The 14536-nt window shown below is 36.9% G+C and overlaps 1 protein-coding gene across 1 annotated transcript in view; it reads right to left on the bottom strand.

The window, feature by feature from the left end:
• The window catches only part of IL1RAPL1 (interleukin 1 receptor accessory protein like 1), a 685196-nt gene that overhangs the window by 263883 nt on the left and 406777 nt on the right, over positions 1-14536 (bottom strand). Inside the window, exons 4-5 of the mRNA XM_063392981.1 lie at positions 3804-3990; positions 2558-2711 (exon numbers count right to left, since the gene is read on the bottom strand). Coding sequence (XP_063249051.1) covers positions 2558-2711; positions 3804-3990 — 341 coding nt within the window. The remainder of the gene's footprint in view (positions 1-2557; positions 2712-3803; positions 3991-14536) is intronic.

The following is a 14536-nucleotide window of genomic DNA, read 5'->3' as shown; positions in this document are numbered from 1 at the left end:
GTTGTTACTGTAAAGGTGTACTGTAAAGGTGCACCCAAGGTGGCATTGAGTGCCTATAATTTTAAGCTGAGAAGGGGCAATTTTTTTGTTTGTTTGTTTTTTAAGGAAAGGAAATTATTTTTTCCATGGCTGAGGGGTTTTCAACTGTTAGATGAGATGGATACTGCCTATCAAATGAGTTTGGTCTTTCACAAAATGTGTGAATTCCCTTCTTCTTTTTCAACATTAACAATAAATCAGAATACGAGCCATTCCATGTTTCACTATGAGGCACACAGACATTCAACATCTAAAGCATGGAGATTATAAGAACAAGAATTTACAACACCAATATTGAAAAGAACATGTTTATAATTACATCCATATTTAATAGTCTGTAAGAGCAGCAGGTTTCCCACAGGAGACAGCAATTCTGACAAAACACATTGTGTGGGAAAAAGCATCCCTAAGTGGTGACTGTCCACAGTTGCCCGGAGAGAAGAGGTGGTGAGCTGCTTGTTCTGTTTATTCACAAAATATTATAAAAATAATATGAAGACCCACAGTACTACTAAAGGAGTTTACTAATTTGGAGGTTGTCCTTAAATCTGCCGGGTGGAAATTGCAGAGGTGGAAATTGAATAGTTCCCTCCCTATGAATTCATTCATTTTTAGCATATCAAAATCAGCCAAGTCTCTTTCTGTCTCTGTCTAGTTAAACATTAAATACTGAACTCCTACCTACACTACAAGTGATGAATTACATTTTTTAAACTATTCCTACAAATAGTAACATGAATCTAGTTCCATTTTTTTTTCTTTCTCTTTTCTGTCAGTCTGAGCCTGTTGAAATACTGCTGTGCAGTGGAGCACCAACCAAAGGGACAGATGGGATCACTTAAAGATACAGTAAATATGTACTTTTGAAATCCAGGTATCAAATATTGCAAAAGATATCATTCTGGTATAAATCACACACTTGAATCTTTCTCTGCTTTCTCTACATCAGAGTCAATCCAACAGAGTATATGGATGTTTATTGTGAGGTTAATCACTTGACAGTAATTGCCTGTCTGTACTGACCAAATAAATCAATGCTATACAACAAGAAAGAGATCCCGGTTATTGAGTTTAAATAAATATGATTGACTACTTGAATGTCCCAAAACAACATAAACAATATGATTTCCAGACACATCCAAGAGCAGAAAATTGCATTCCCTAATTGACTATAATTTCTGTTAATGTGGAGGGAAAATGGGATATAGTGAAAGAGAAAACAAACTTTTCACCATTAAAAGAAACTGTTGCAATTCAATCTAATGCTTAACACAAGTGTGTTACTAGTTGCTGCCTCAGATTTATAGATTAGATACAAAAGAAAAAAAAGATCAAGAACAACCCACACAGATATTCTGGAAGATTTCTATCCTGGTTTACCAGATATTTTGAAGGTGCAAGAACTTATACATGCAAGCCTCTTTGTCAACCATATGGATCCAGTTCACCTCGAATTTGACAGGAAAATCCTCATTCTGCATTTTTTAGGCATATACCATGAAACCACACAGCCTTACACAGATCATGATGTACTCCTGCCTCCCATTGTAATCCCATAATTGTAACAGCTCATTTTTCTGCCTTACATGTATGTTCAGCTATATGTTTTACATAATTGTAAAATGGAAATTAGAGGTCTGGTGAGAAATTGAAAATTCAATGGACCATTCTTCACATTGTTCTGCTGCTGTAGTCATTACTATTACAGTATATATTTTGTTTTCATTGATAATGGATTTTAAATATTGATATGGTAGTTTTAAAAGCAGGTTATAGTAAATGCATCTTATGCAATTGCTGCTTGCTGAATTATGGAGTTTATTTATGTTGCATAATTACTATGTGGAACTTAATACTTGAAAATGTTTTCGAAGTCAAGACTAAATGGATTAAAAAAATAATCAGACTAATGTAAAATAGATGCATTGGTAACCACAGCACATGACAATGGAGATCAGGAAGTTCTTGAACTATAACTAGAGAAAGTGGGGAGAGAATAACAGAGGAAAAATGTCCCTCATCATGAGCTGCCCAAGCAGCTGTCTCACACCTGCAATGGTCCCACTGGGACAGAGCTACTGCTCTTGGGCTGTGGCTGCAGCTGTTCCCATGTCCAGAGACAATTACAGCTCCTACTGTGGAGTTATTGCTACAGCTATGTCCATGTCCCAACTAATTTAATCACATGACAGAATATGATAGACATAATGCCTTTTTTTTTCCTATAAGAGGTCATGCTTTCTGAATTTTCTGAATTTCTGTTCCTTGGCCACACTTTCCACTCAAAAAAAAAAAAAAAGAAAAAAAAAAAAGAGCTGTGCCCGAGCTTTTGGAACAGAACAAAATTCAGACTTGTCAAGGTGTTACAGATACCCCTGTGAAGTATTCAGGACAGTTTTAATAGGCACAGAGCAAAGTTGTGTGCAAATTGAATGACTGAAAACCACACAACTTAAACCACAATATTCAGTGGGGTTTTTTTTCTAAATATAAAGAGATAGAAAGAGCCTGTAATTACCTGTAACCGTCAACTCCGTCGTTCTTCTGACAACAAAGAATCCATATTTTAGCTCACAAGTGTAATTTCCAATGTCATCCTCTCTAACTTCCCGAATGACAAGTGTGTCCTTTTTAAACACAATACTGGATCTCCACGTCTTTGTCTTGCATTCCTGTTTAAAAAGAATATAAAACTTCAGGGATTGTGCCCATACACTTCAAATGGACCACTGTGGACAATGCTGCCCAAAGTCAAGGTGGCTAGGCAAGAGCCCAGGCTAGTTATAAATGTGCATAAACTAAATATGTAAAAATGCAGTCTATTTAGTTGTTGGTTAAAACTAATTATAGCACCTGATTTGATATTTATGCCTGTGACTATAAAAGGGAGGATTCCTTTGGTGGGATTTTTTGGACATTAGTTTGCTGAGTGGCTCGTATTTAATTTACTTATTTAGCATTACACTTATGTCTGCAATCTATGAATTTTTATATTACCAGCAGCTAAGGCTGCAGGGGATAATTATTTTTTTCTTTTTAATTCAATTAAAAAAAATAGAATTTAAAAATGTAGAGAACAGATGATAAGAATGAAGAGAAATAAGGATGCTATATATCTGTTCTAAAACAATCTTAGAATTAAAGCTCTCTGAACCTATAAAAGGTGCATTCTTAATCTAAAAAAGTATTTTATTACAGACACAAAATTCAAGGTGAGAATAAGAAAATAGTTGGCTTCATTTCTCCTACCTTAGATATGCCATCATTTAATTTGGACATTATCTTTCCAGGCCACAAAACTTTATTTTTTAAGTAGCACAGTCTTGTGCTACTTAATTAATTACTATAGTTAATTCTACTGCACTGTCCACAAGCAACACTACTTGCAAGAATTTGGCCCTTAAGTAATGGTGTAGAAAGCGCTACACCATATTGAAATACAGCTATTGATAAAAACAATGAAATTATATTTGTGAGTAAAACCTTAAGTATATATGTAGAAAATTAAGTTTTGGTAGTATTTGCTGAATCTTATGTGAAATTAAGCTGTTTGTTTATGCAAAGCATACATAGATATCTCATACAGGTTACCAAAGGAAGCATTTGAATTTCTCAGTTAGTTCATTCTTTTCTACCATTGGTTCTGTCCACTTTTCTTGACAAAATGAAAAACAGCCCAAGCTTCATAACACATTTAGATCAAGAGAATCATAAGAACATTGCATAATATATATTTGAAGGTATAAATCTCTTGCATTCCTTACCTTATACCACAGAATTTCAGGCTCCCTAAATGGAAATAAAAAATCCTCAATTTCAGGACATGAGATTTCCTTGCTTTTGCTAAGTTCAGCTTTTTCAAAATATTTCATCTTTGAATTGTAGCAGAGTCCAGTGTCATTTTCACCCACCGTCAGCGAAATGGACACTTTCATACAGTAAGTTGAGTTTCTGTAATGCAACAAAAACAGAAAGAAAAGTCTAATAAATTGGAACTCGAGCAACACACTGAGAGCCACATATTCATCAGCACTGAGTATGCCTTAAACTGGAAGTGGCAACATTTTACACGTTAATTAAAGACGTTAATTAAAAAGAATCTTATGATTAGTTATAGAATGAAGGATGTTTGAGCCTAAGGCACTGCCAGTTTGTTGACCGTAGGCTTCAGTGCCCATACTCCCAGGACAAAATGTCCTGCATTGCCTGCAGACCTCATGAGCTTGTGTTCTCCCCTGAAACTTGTCACTGCATACGCTTCTGGATGTTGATAAGAGAGGCAGCCAGAGACTAGGGAACATTGTCTGCCTTCCCACATTCCACTACGTGATTCAATCAGGCAAAAAGGCAAAATTGCCTGAAATGATTCTTTAATTTTTTCATTTGAGTTTCCAGGTGGGGAGCAAATGAGTGTATAAAGCTGAGTACTCCCCGGGAGCACACTGTGACTGCGTAAGATTTCTCTCCTACTGTTCTGTAAATGCATTTTACCCCTGGCCTGCTGACAGAGGATCCTGCAGAGACCACTGAGGAAACATTCACCTCCTTGTCACCATTCTCATCCTCTGAGAGCTGATTGCTTATTTATAATGGACTTGTGTGTATCAGACATGGCAGAATCTCAAAGATCAGTTTCCTAATATCTGTTTTCTATTTCTGTTCAATAGGAGGGCTTAAAAATACTTAAGGATAAAGAATAAGAAAACTTAATTAAAAGAATTCTAGAGTTCAATTTTTGACAGAAAATGTAACCCTGTAAGGAACTATCAAATTAGAGAATAATCTTGGAAACATAATTCTTTGAACAGAATGACCCTTAGCTATTGATTTAATTCATGGACTTGTAAGGAAAACAAACACAAAATTATTTCCTCATAATGAAGAAGTAAGTATAATTTGTTACCATGTTTGAGCATCTGGCTGTACAAAGCAAATAAAGTTGTGTAAGCTTTATGCAAATCAAAGCAAGGATCCACTGAATCTGGATCACTCTGGCTGCATTTAAGCTGTTAAAGAGCCAATTCCCATTCTTACCTATATTTGCAATTGAAAATCACTCACTTTTTAATGAATACTTTTTCATTAGTGTAAATTATGTTATTTCTCTATTAAGATGTTTACTTGGAATATTTTATTTATTTGTTTGTTTATCATGTGTCTTGAAAATATCATACAAAATCACTTAATTCTGTTTTTCCAAATTGGTAAAATGCTTTTTTCTTTTTTCTTGGAAGACTCGCCCCTTGGAAACACATTCAGAACAATTCATCAAACCCTGAGTTTTGAGAGTAAACTAACTAGATGAGAGTGTCCTATTATTCGATGACAGGAAGCAGTATATAGGGAGTTGTTTGGCTACACAATTTTCACATTTAAATATTCTCTTTAATTCCTTCCTGTGTGTTTAAGCAGCATGTTTTGCTCATGTTGCTGAATCTCATTATTTAAATATTTCTAGAAGGACATAGCAGGGGGGAAAAAAAGAGAGGACATTTTACTGTCTTCCCACTCTCTGAGGAAGCAATGTTAGCAAAATTTTTGCATAGGCATCCTTCAGTATTTGGAGTGAATTTTGCAAAAAATATGATTAAATGTTTTGATGTACTAAAGAACTCTGTTCTGCAACAGTGACAAAGTCAATTGCCAGAATTTCATCTGAGACACATCCAAGTTTCCATCGCAACAGCAGATCCTTTAGCAGATTCAACCAAGGCTTCCTGCTCCATAAGAGAAGCATTTTGGAAACATTTCAGAATTTTTAAGTTCATTGTTTAAAGTGGATCTTTCTAAACTGTCAGATACAAGGTACTGAAAGATTTGGGGTGGATTTTTGTCAGCTGAGTTTTCCTAAACAGAATTTTCTTTCAAAAACTGAAAGTATTATCAAAAAACCCTACAATCGCAGATGCCCACTGGTGACACAGACTTCCTTACTCCAATTATAAATACTAACTGCACTGTCAATCTGACTCATGCTCTGTGTCAGAAACCAGGGCTGTTGGGATGAAACAAAACTCAAAGAGGTGGGTACAAGAGGCAGACCAACACAAACAGTATGAGGTAAGAAAACCAAGATAATGGGCTCAAGTACAGAAAGAGAGAAAGAAAATTAAATAGTCCCCAGGCAGGAATGAAGAAGAAGAAGGAGAGGGTGAGTTTGCTGATTACAGCTAGAGCATGAAGGATACAATAGATGTCAATCCACTGAGGCAACAGAAAAAGTTGAGGCAGCAGAGCTCTTTGGAGCATGCACATATTGCAGAGGGTAAAAAAATGCTCATGTGTTAAAAGTAAGAAAGTTTTCCATACGTCTCTTACTAAAGGGACCAGATAAGAAACAAATAAAACAAGCAAAAACCCTATGGCATGAGTTTAAGGGATTTTAAAAAGTGGTATTAGCTAAACTAACTGTGCTTTAACTCACTTACCACAAGATACCTTTGGGGCATTTCTTTTGTTTGTTTGTTTGCCTTTGTTTTTTCCTGAACATGGTGATAAGAATTATTTTTTCCCTAATCTACCAGTCGCAAATATTTGCAAGTATAAAATTAGCTAGAACCTTTTTGTGCATATAAGTGAAGATTTTCATTTTCATCTGTTATTCAATAGATTTTCAAGCGCTAAAATAATGAGATCCAAAAGTGCAAAACAGAAAAACAGGAAGAAAAAAGCTGTTTGGTGATTTTTGTTTAAGAAAAAAAACCCATTTAAATCAAATTTACCTTAAAACAAAGTTAAATGAACAGGTAACTTGTTAGAAAGAAAAGGAGAAGAGGAGACACAAGGGAGAAAACAGACAAGAGAACCAAGAATACCTTCTCTAAACTTTAGCTTTTGCAACATTCACATCAACATTTAAAGGAGGTGCTTTGAGATTTAAGCACTAAAACATGGTTTCTTTATAAATACATCTGTAAAATGGGCCAGATGGGTTTATGCTCACAAAACTTTGTGGTTTTTTCCTCAGAAAAAGACCTGTGGTAATTGTCATTCTCCAGCCTCACCAGAGAGAGCTCAGTGATGGATTTATACAGCTCAGGACCATCCAGGCAGCACCCCTCATCACCCCTAGTCATGACAGAAGGGAAAGTGGGACTCTTCCTGCTACTTGTCCACTCTGGTGCTTTGCCTTTTATGCTATTTACCAGAGAAAACAAACTGGAGAGCAAACAGGAAGCCAGAAAATCTCTCTTATGTTTCTCCTCTTCATACAAAGTTGGAAAGTAACTTTATTTCCGACTGAGTTGGAAAAGTAACTTTATTTTCAACTCCTTCAGAACGGGACATTTAAAAGAAAGTCTAAGAAAAGTCTTTCCTTTGCAGTTTTATTTTAAATTTTAGTAAGCAAGCTTAGCTACTGATATCTATATCCACTTTCTATAAATGGTCCACCACATTTCTGGAGAAAACTTTTGTTGACTTCATTAATTAGTTTTTTCATTATTTTGCAGACACAATTTTGTCCTTTTTCAGTCCAAGTAACTTCTGTTACAGTTATTTGGATGCCTGAAAGCTGGAGAGAAAAGAATTCATTCAAGACAGAAACAAAAACACGTTATTGATAATCTACTCGTGCTCTTGGCCTGTGGCTCCAAAGGCTCTTTGTGAGATCGTAAACTTTCACACAAAAATTTTGAAAGCCTCTACATAGCAGCAGGGTTTTTTGAGGACACCCTGAGGCCTTGGGCACGTGGTGAGGGAGAAAGGCCAGGGCTCCCTGGGACAGCCAGGATTGCTCTTGTGCACTGAGGTCCCCTTGGTGGCAGGATCTGATGGCCCCAGCAGGGCTCTGAGCATTCATTCAGGACAGCAGTTCACAAACCTTACATGCTGGATTCCCTTTTACTGGATTTGGGTTTTGTCTGCTGTTTGGGTTTGTTGTTGTTGTTTTTTTCCCTCCAGGCTCTGGAGTGGCTGACTCCCACACTCGCTGGCTCTGATAGCTGCAATCACAGATTGCCTTTTCCACAAAGCTGCAAGAGCCAGCAGAGCTGCAAGTGCTGGGGCACTGCTTCAGGCACGGGAAAAGAGGAGAAAAGTGGGGGAGATGGACAGAAGGCGGCTGGAATTTTCCTCTGTGCCTTAGAAATTATCTCCTGCTTCCATACCCTGGGGGGCCAACCCAGTTTGGAAACTGCTTTTGACCTCAATTGAATTACATAAGCACTGATTTCTTCCCTCAAGGGTCACCTAATTATTTGCATGATACTATGAAATTACCCACTGCACATGAGCCTCCAGGACTATTTGAATATCAATACCCTGCAAGATACCTGTTTCAATAGGTTTGAATTAGACACACCAGAAAATACTGTATAGTTTTAACGCCTGTTTCCAGTCTTGGAAGCCAAACCTTCCCATTTTATCTTTTTCTAACACAAGTGGTACACACTGCCATCCTGAGTTTCCCCTTCACTCCAAACCTGTCAAAAGAGAATGTCAAAATGCAAAGTCTAACTGCATTAGAATAATGCTTTCCTTGTGTAAGAGGGAGCTAGTGACTGATGTGAAAGGCCTTTTATTGATGTTCAGAACAATAAAAAATTAAATAAAAAATAGCCTTTACAAAGGGAATTTAATTTTCTCATCCATATAACACCTTAAAGCTTATTTTTGGATAAACTAGAAAAAAAGTGTAAATTTTTATGTTATTGATTTTTATGTATGATCTGTCTTTTTTAAAGTCAAAGTGAAACATTTCTTTATGAGAACTGGAATCCATCTGATATTGGTTTCCCCATTTAAATAAAACTTCATTTTCTTAGCACAAAATAAAATCATGACAATAACTTTAATTATGAACTTGTACTGGCAATTACATGGAAGGAAAAATTACAGAAAATTAACTAATTTGCTTAAATTCCCCATCAAATCTTTCCTTTCAAATTAAAGCTTCCTTTCAGATACATCAAAAGAAAAAGTCTATAATCTTACTGTACAGGTATACAAAAATATTCCTATAATGTACCTCTGTCTGGACTCCTACAGTATATGAATATAAATCTAAATAAATTTTATTTGAAGTTAAAGATTTCTTACTGAGAAAATGTGTCTATATGTGTATATATATATGTCTTTAAACCAGTCATATGGGTATGCTGGGGATTCTAACAGTTGTAAAACTAATACTAGATGTATGTGATTCAAGAAAGTTATAAAGATTTTAAAAACATATTAATAGTATATGTATATGCTATATGTATATGTTATTTATTATGAGAAAATTTCAAATTAAAAATAACTTTCTATTAAAATATTTGGTTTCAGAAATTCAGAGAATAGCACATATGGATTGCAAGTAAAAATTTTAGAGGTAGTTAAAAAGGATAGTAATAAATAAAAGGAAAAAGCATTTTACTGCACATGGAATATAGGGTGAGTAAAATATGGATTGCCACTAGTCTGAATTTAATTGCACATTTGATACTTTAGTGGTAGTTACAAATTTAGTGCTAAATTAGCTACTCATTTCAGTAAGGATTCCCAGGATCATTAGTGAAGAAATTTTGGGCCAATGAGTCTTAAAATACTAGAATGGAGATGCATCAGAATGATATTGAACATTTTCACTGCAGCAGATCCATGTGTATTCCCAGAGGAGACAGAAGTATGAAGAGCTGTGCAAAAGTGCACCCTCACAGATGGAAACCCCTTTAGCTTTCAACAAACTGCAGCAGGGAGATAATACCATAGCATGAAATGCCTCTAGGTACACTGTGACCTCATAATACAGGAGGTGATGGCACTTGCTTTTTCCTGGGAACCAATGATCCTGAAGAAGAGTAATTTTTATACCTGCACTTAGCACCATTTGCCACAATAGCAGAAATGCTTCTTTCAAAAATTACAAGCTAATACAGTTATATTATTCCTCCCATTTCTCTCATTTATAAAGTCACAGAATCACAAAATGTTTGAGATCAGAAGGGAACTCAGGATATCATCTTATCCAACCTCCCTGATCAAGGATAGCCACTTAAATCTGCCTGCCCAGGAGTGTGTTCAGACTGCTTTTGAATATTGCCAAGGATGGAGACTGCACAACCTTCCTGGGCAACCTGTGCCACGGTTCAGTAGCCTTTGTGGTGAAAAGTGTTTTCTGATGTCCAAATGGAATATTCTGTGTTGCAGTTTGTGCCCATTGCCTCTGGTTCTGTCACCAGGCAACACTGAAAAGAGCCTGGCTCCATCCCGTTGGCACCCTCCCTTCAGAAATGTTTATTTGTCAGCGGGATTCTCTTGTGCTTTCTCCAGGGTAGAGTCCTGTGCTCACAGCAGAGATGCTCCAGTTCCTTTATCATCTTCATGCTTCTTCACTGGGCTCTCTCCATGTTTCTCTTGCACCAGGAAGTCCTGAACTGGACACTGTGCCCCAGTGGCCTCACCAGGAAGGGCCACCTCCCTTGGTGTGCTGGCAATACTTTGTCCAATGCAGCACCATCATTCACCTTTGTTTTGTTGCAGGGGCACATGGCTGGTTCATGTTCAACTCGGTTTTCACCAGAATCCCCAGTCCTTTTCTTCAAAGTTGCATGTATTTTTGTTCATGGAACATCTGTTTATTCCAGTGTTTTTTCTCTCACAGGGATGGAGGGGAACTATTAAACAAAAAAATACTTTTCCCAAGTGTTATATAAAAAGGACAGGGAAGAAAAATAGGATTGGTATGAGAATGACTAGAAAAATGCAGACTTTTTGAAGGTAGAGGTCCTTAAAATTATGTGTACTGTATGGTGCACCAGAGCCTGCTCCAGCAGCTGTGCTTCTGTGTTCAGGAACAATTGAGTGTTACTACATCCTGATGACTCAGAAGGTCAACAAATACTGGAATGTCTTTATCACCAAATCATCCCTTTTGCAAATGCAACCGGCCTTCTTTTATAGTACTAAAACTGAAAATATTGAAAATGCAGTGCTGCTAAATGGGTCCTCCCTTTTATTTATTCCTTCTCTTTGCCTGATGAACTCCCACAGTTCTCAAAGACAGATCCTGTCATTAAGTCTCAAATGCAAGGTTAGTTTTCTGTTCAGCTGTTGAGCAGATGCATAAAGAATATCCCATGAAGGTATCTGCCTTGTTTCCAAATGATTAGATATTTATCTGTTGCTAACTCTGCATGAGTGTTATTTTCTGAATAGAAAAGTTACTCATTAACAGTAGATATGGACAGAGATATCCAACAATTACAACATTTATTATAGATATTAGAAGAATGGCATTTGCTCATGAATAAGATTCCCTTGAAAACATCTCCATAACTCTTTCCCATATCTACCCAGTAAAAATGGGAATATATTTAAAAAATCATCACATTTATTAGGTCCAAGGCTGTTTCCTAGCATACTGATGACACTTTTCCAGACTCCTGAAAACTCTCTAATGGGATTTAATGACACTTCTGAGTTTAGAAAAAACCTAAATAATTTCTAGAATTATGACTCCTACATTTGTTTTAAAAAGAAGACCAAAACCCTTCCTACAAAAAACTCAAATAATCCCCTGCCAAAGAAAACCCCAACCCCTACAGTTTTAGTTATACTAAAAAAGTAGGTTTCACATCTACTTTCCTAAGAAGAAACATTTCAGATATCAGTCAGTCTTCCTCACCAGTTACAGGATTAAAAGGAAGACAGTAGTATGACATCTCAGTAAGAGCACTGCTGTGTGCATATAGAGACAGAATTCAAAACAAAGCAGCAATTTTCTGCAGAAAAGTCAGTCTTTGGAAAAGCTGCTACTGCTGCTACTAAAGCAGAAATTTAGAAATGTCCAAGAATTTTTATGAAATTTTTACAATTGAAGACCTCAGAGCAGGTCCTGAATTTCCAAAGGCAGCAGGATTTGAAGGAACAAATCAATAAATAACAGGATAAACACAATTTAGATCTGTCCTTCATTGGAGAACCATAAAGGATGCAGGAAACTATTAACCATTTTTGACTGTGTTCATAAGAACAGCTTTACCTCAAAACAGTTTCCAAAGTTGCCTTAGTGTGATCTGTAACTATTTAATAAATATTTTTATTTCACTCTAATTTTAAGCTCTAAAATGTGATCATGTTACCCTTCAGGCTGTAGCTGAAGATCAGAGCTATGGAAGCTCAGGCAATATAAACCAGTATTTGCAAGATGTTCACATCAACAACATCCCTGAAGACAAACATAGGCAAGCAAAGACTTCCACCCACTGGAGTTATCAACTCTGCCCAGCATTAAAAGTGTTCTCAGTTCAGCCTCCAGAGGTTCTATCCAGTTTGTATTTCTGCCCTTAATTGTACCAAACACTATCTTTACGTCCATACAGTCAAGAGAACTTGCAGAAAAATAATCATCTTTGCAGAGAAGAAAAAATAACTCAGTGAGCCATTTTAGGTTTTTATTGAAGAGGTTGGGACAGCCAAAGGGACACAGTCTTTGTTGTAGGCTTTCAAAGGATGAGTTATGATTCCATGTTAAAGAATGATTAATTCCTTTCTTCTACAGAATCCCCAAATAAATTACTCCTTGTTTTCCTCAGCATAAAACCAATATGGACCTTCACTCCTAATGTCACATTTCCATCTCCAGTGACTGACCCTACCTACAAGACAAGACACTTGGGAATTCAGCAGAGACTCAAGTTTCAAGTATATGAAATTATACTTTTATTTGTCCCATATTATTATCTACCACCAAGGTAAACAACTCTGATGTGACAAAAGAAAAGTTTCAGAGGCATTGGATGCCCAAACAAACAGAGTGAGAGGATAAGGCATAGGCAGGTGCCAGACACTATAGCTATATATTTTTATTCCTTTATTTAGCTTTCAAGCTTGCTGCTACATGTCATCCTCAGAAGCATGAATCACCCGGAACATCCAGACATGAAAACCCAGTCACATGAACAGCAGCAATATGAATTTATGAGAGCATTTCTACACAGAAGCTTTGAATAATTTCACTTAAATCATGTGCTTGTGTAAACTATTCTAATCTCACTAAAATAAGGCTTGCTTTACACATTTTAATTCATACCTCAAACATAAAAGGTAAACTGAACAAGTTTAAATACATTTCAGATAATTGAAAGTATTTTTTTTTCAGTTGGTCTACGATGCAACATTTATGTGCCAGAGTCTTTACACAACACCTTTCAGCACAGATGCAGGAGGGACAGTACCAGACACCTCTCTCTCAGACATATTTTTCCTTGGTGGTAGACTCACAGAAAAGTCCACTTCATTTGTCAGAAATGCAGAATCTCCACTTTGGCTTGTCTGGCTGCTTCCTCCTGCAGCAGGACACAGCCTCCAGCTGGGCTGGTGCTGCCAGCTTAATCATCTGCTGTTCTTTGTCACCTAGCTTCACCCACAAACCCCCATATCTAAATATAGGAATAGCTGCATTAAAAAAGTTCAATTCCATTTATAAATACACTTGGGCTCAAAACCCTGCCACCAGTTTTTACAATAGGTAGAGAATGAATGAATATATGAACTATTTATGAGTAGAAAACTTCACCTATATCGTCATTTATGTACCACATTTTCTGGTTTCTATTTTTGTCTCTGCAGTCTATTTCAGTCACATTTTTCTTCCTTCATATTGGGGAAAGAACAAAGAGAACCTGTGAATTCCCGTATTGATTAAACACTTTGTCACATTTTTCACGGATGAATTAATATCCATTTGCGAGTATTCTAATATTCAGAGCAATTTGAATTAAATCACTATTTCCTTGACATTTGTTCAGAAACATGACTTCTGCTTGTGCTCTTGATGTCTTTGTTAGAGTCAGGGGGATGTAGTAACCAGAGGGGTGAGGAGAGGCTGCAGCAGTGCAGCAGGTTCATCCAGCACCGGGGCTAAGGACAGGCACCCCACAGGTGGGCACCCCACAGGTGGGCACACACACACACACAGAGCTCACAGGGCTGCTCACTCACACACCCACATGGAAAACTGAAATGCCCTTTAATGAGAAGATGGGATAAATTATACAGCTCAAACGAGGGTACCTACCATCAGCATATTCACACTGAACAGCATTTTATCTCCTTTTCTGACTCTCCTCTTGCCTTTTATATTCTACTCTTTTTCTTTCCCTCACATCAGTCTCTCTGTACCTCTGGTCCTTCCCCTAAATAAGATTCATGCATCCTCAGAATCACTTCATAAAATCATTCAGCAATATTTTTTACATAAACAAAAAATGCTTTTCCTCCCTGCATCCCATAGGAAGCCCCACACATTCTTCAGTCTGAAGGCCTTTCCAGGAGGGAACATCTCCAAGTGATTGGGTGGTTTTTGGGATTAAAACCCATCTCTGCTTCTCCAACCCCTCATTGAGCCTTTGTGTTCTCCACAATCATCTTTAGGCACTAGAGTGTGACTAACTTGGCACTATGTGTGTGACAGCAGACAAGGTATCAGTATACTCATTTTAAAACAAAGATCATCCTACAGCTCTCAAAGATCATATAGGGTAAGGTTCTTGACAAGATACTGATTTTTTTC

Source organism: Prinia subflava, chromosome 3, assembly GCF_021018805.1.
Source record: "Prinia subflava isolate CZ2003 ecotype Zambia chromosome 3, Cam_Psub_1.2, whole genome shotgun sequence".
Classification (NCBI taxonomy): Eukaryota; Metazoa; Chordata; class Aves; order Passeriformes; family Cisticolidae; genus Prinia; species Prinia subflava.
This window is presented reverse-complemented; position numbering and strand designations above follow the sequence as displayed.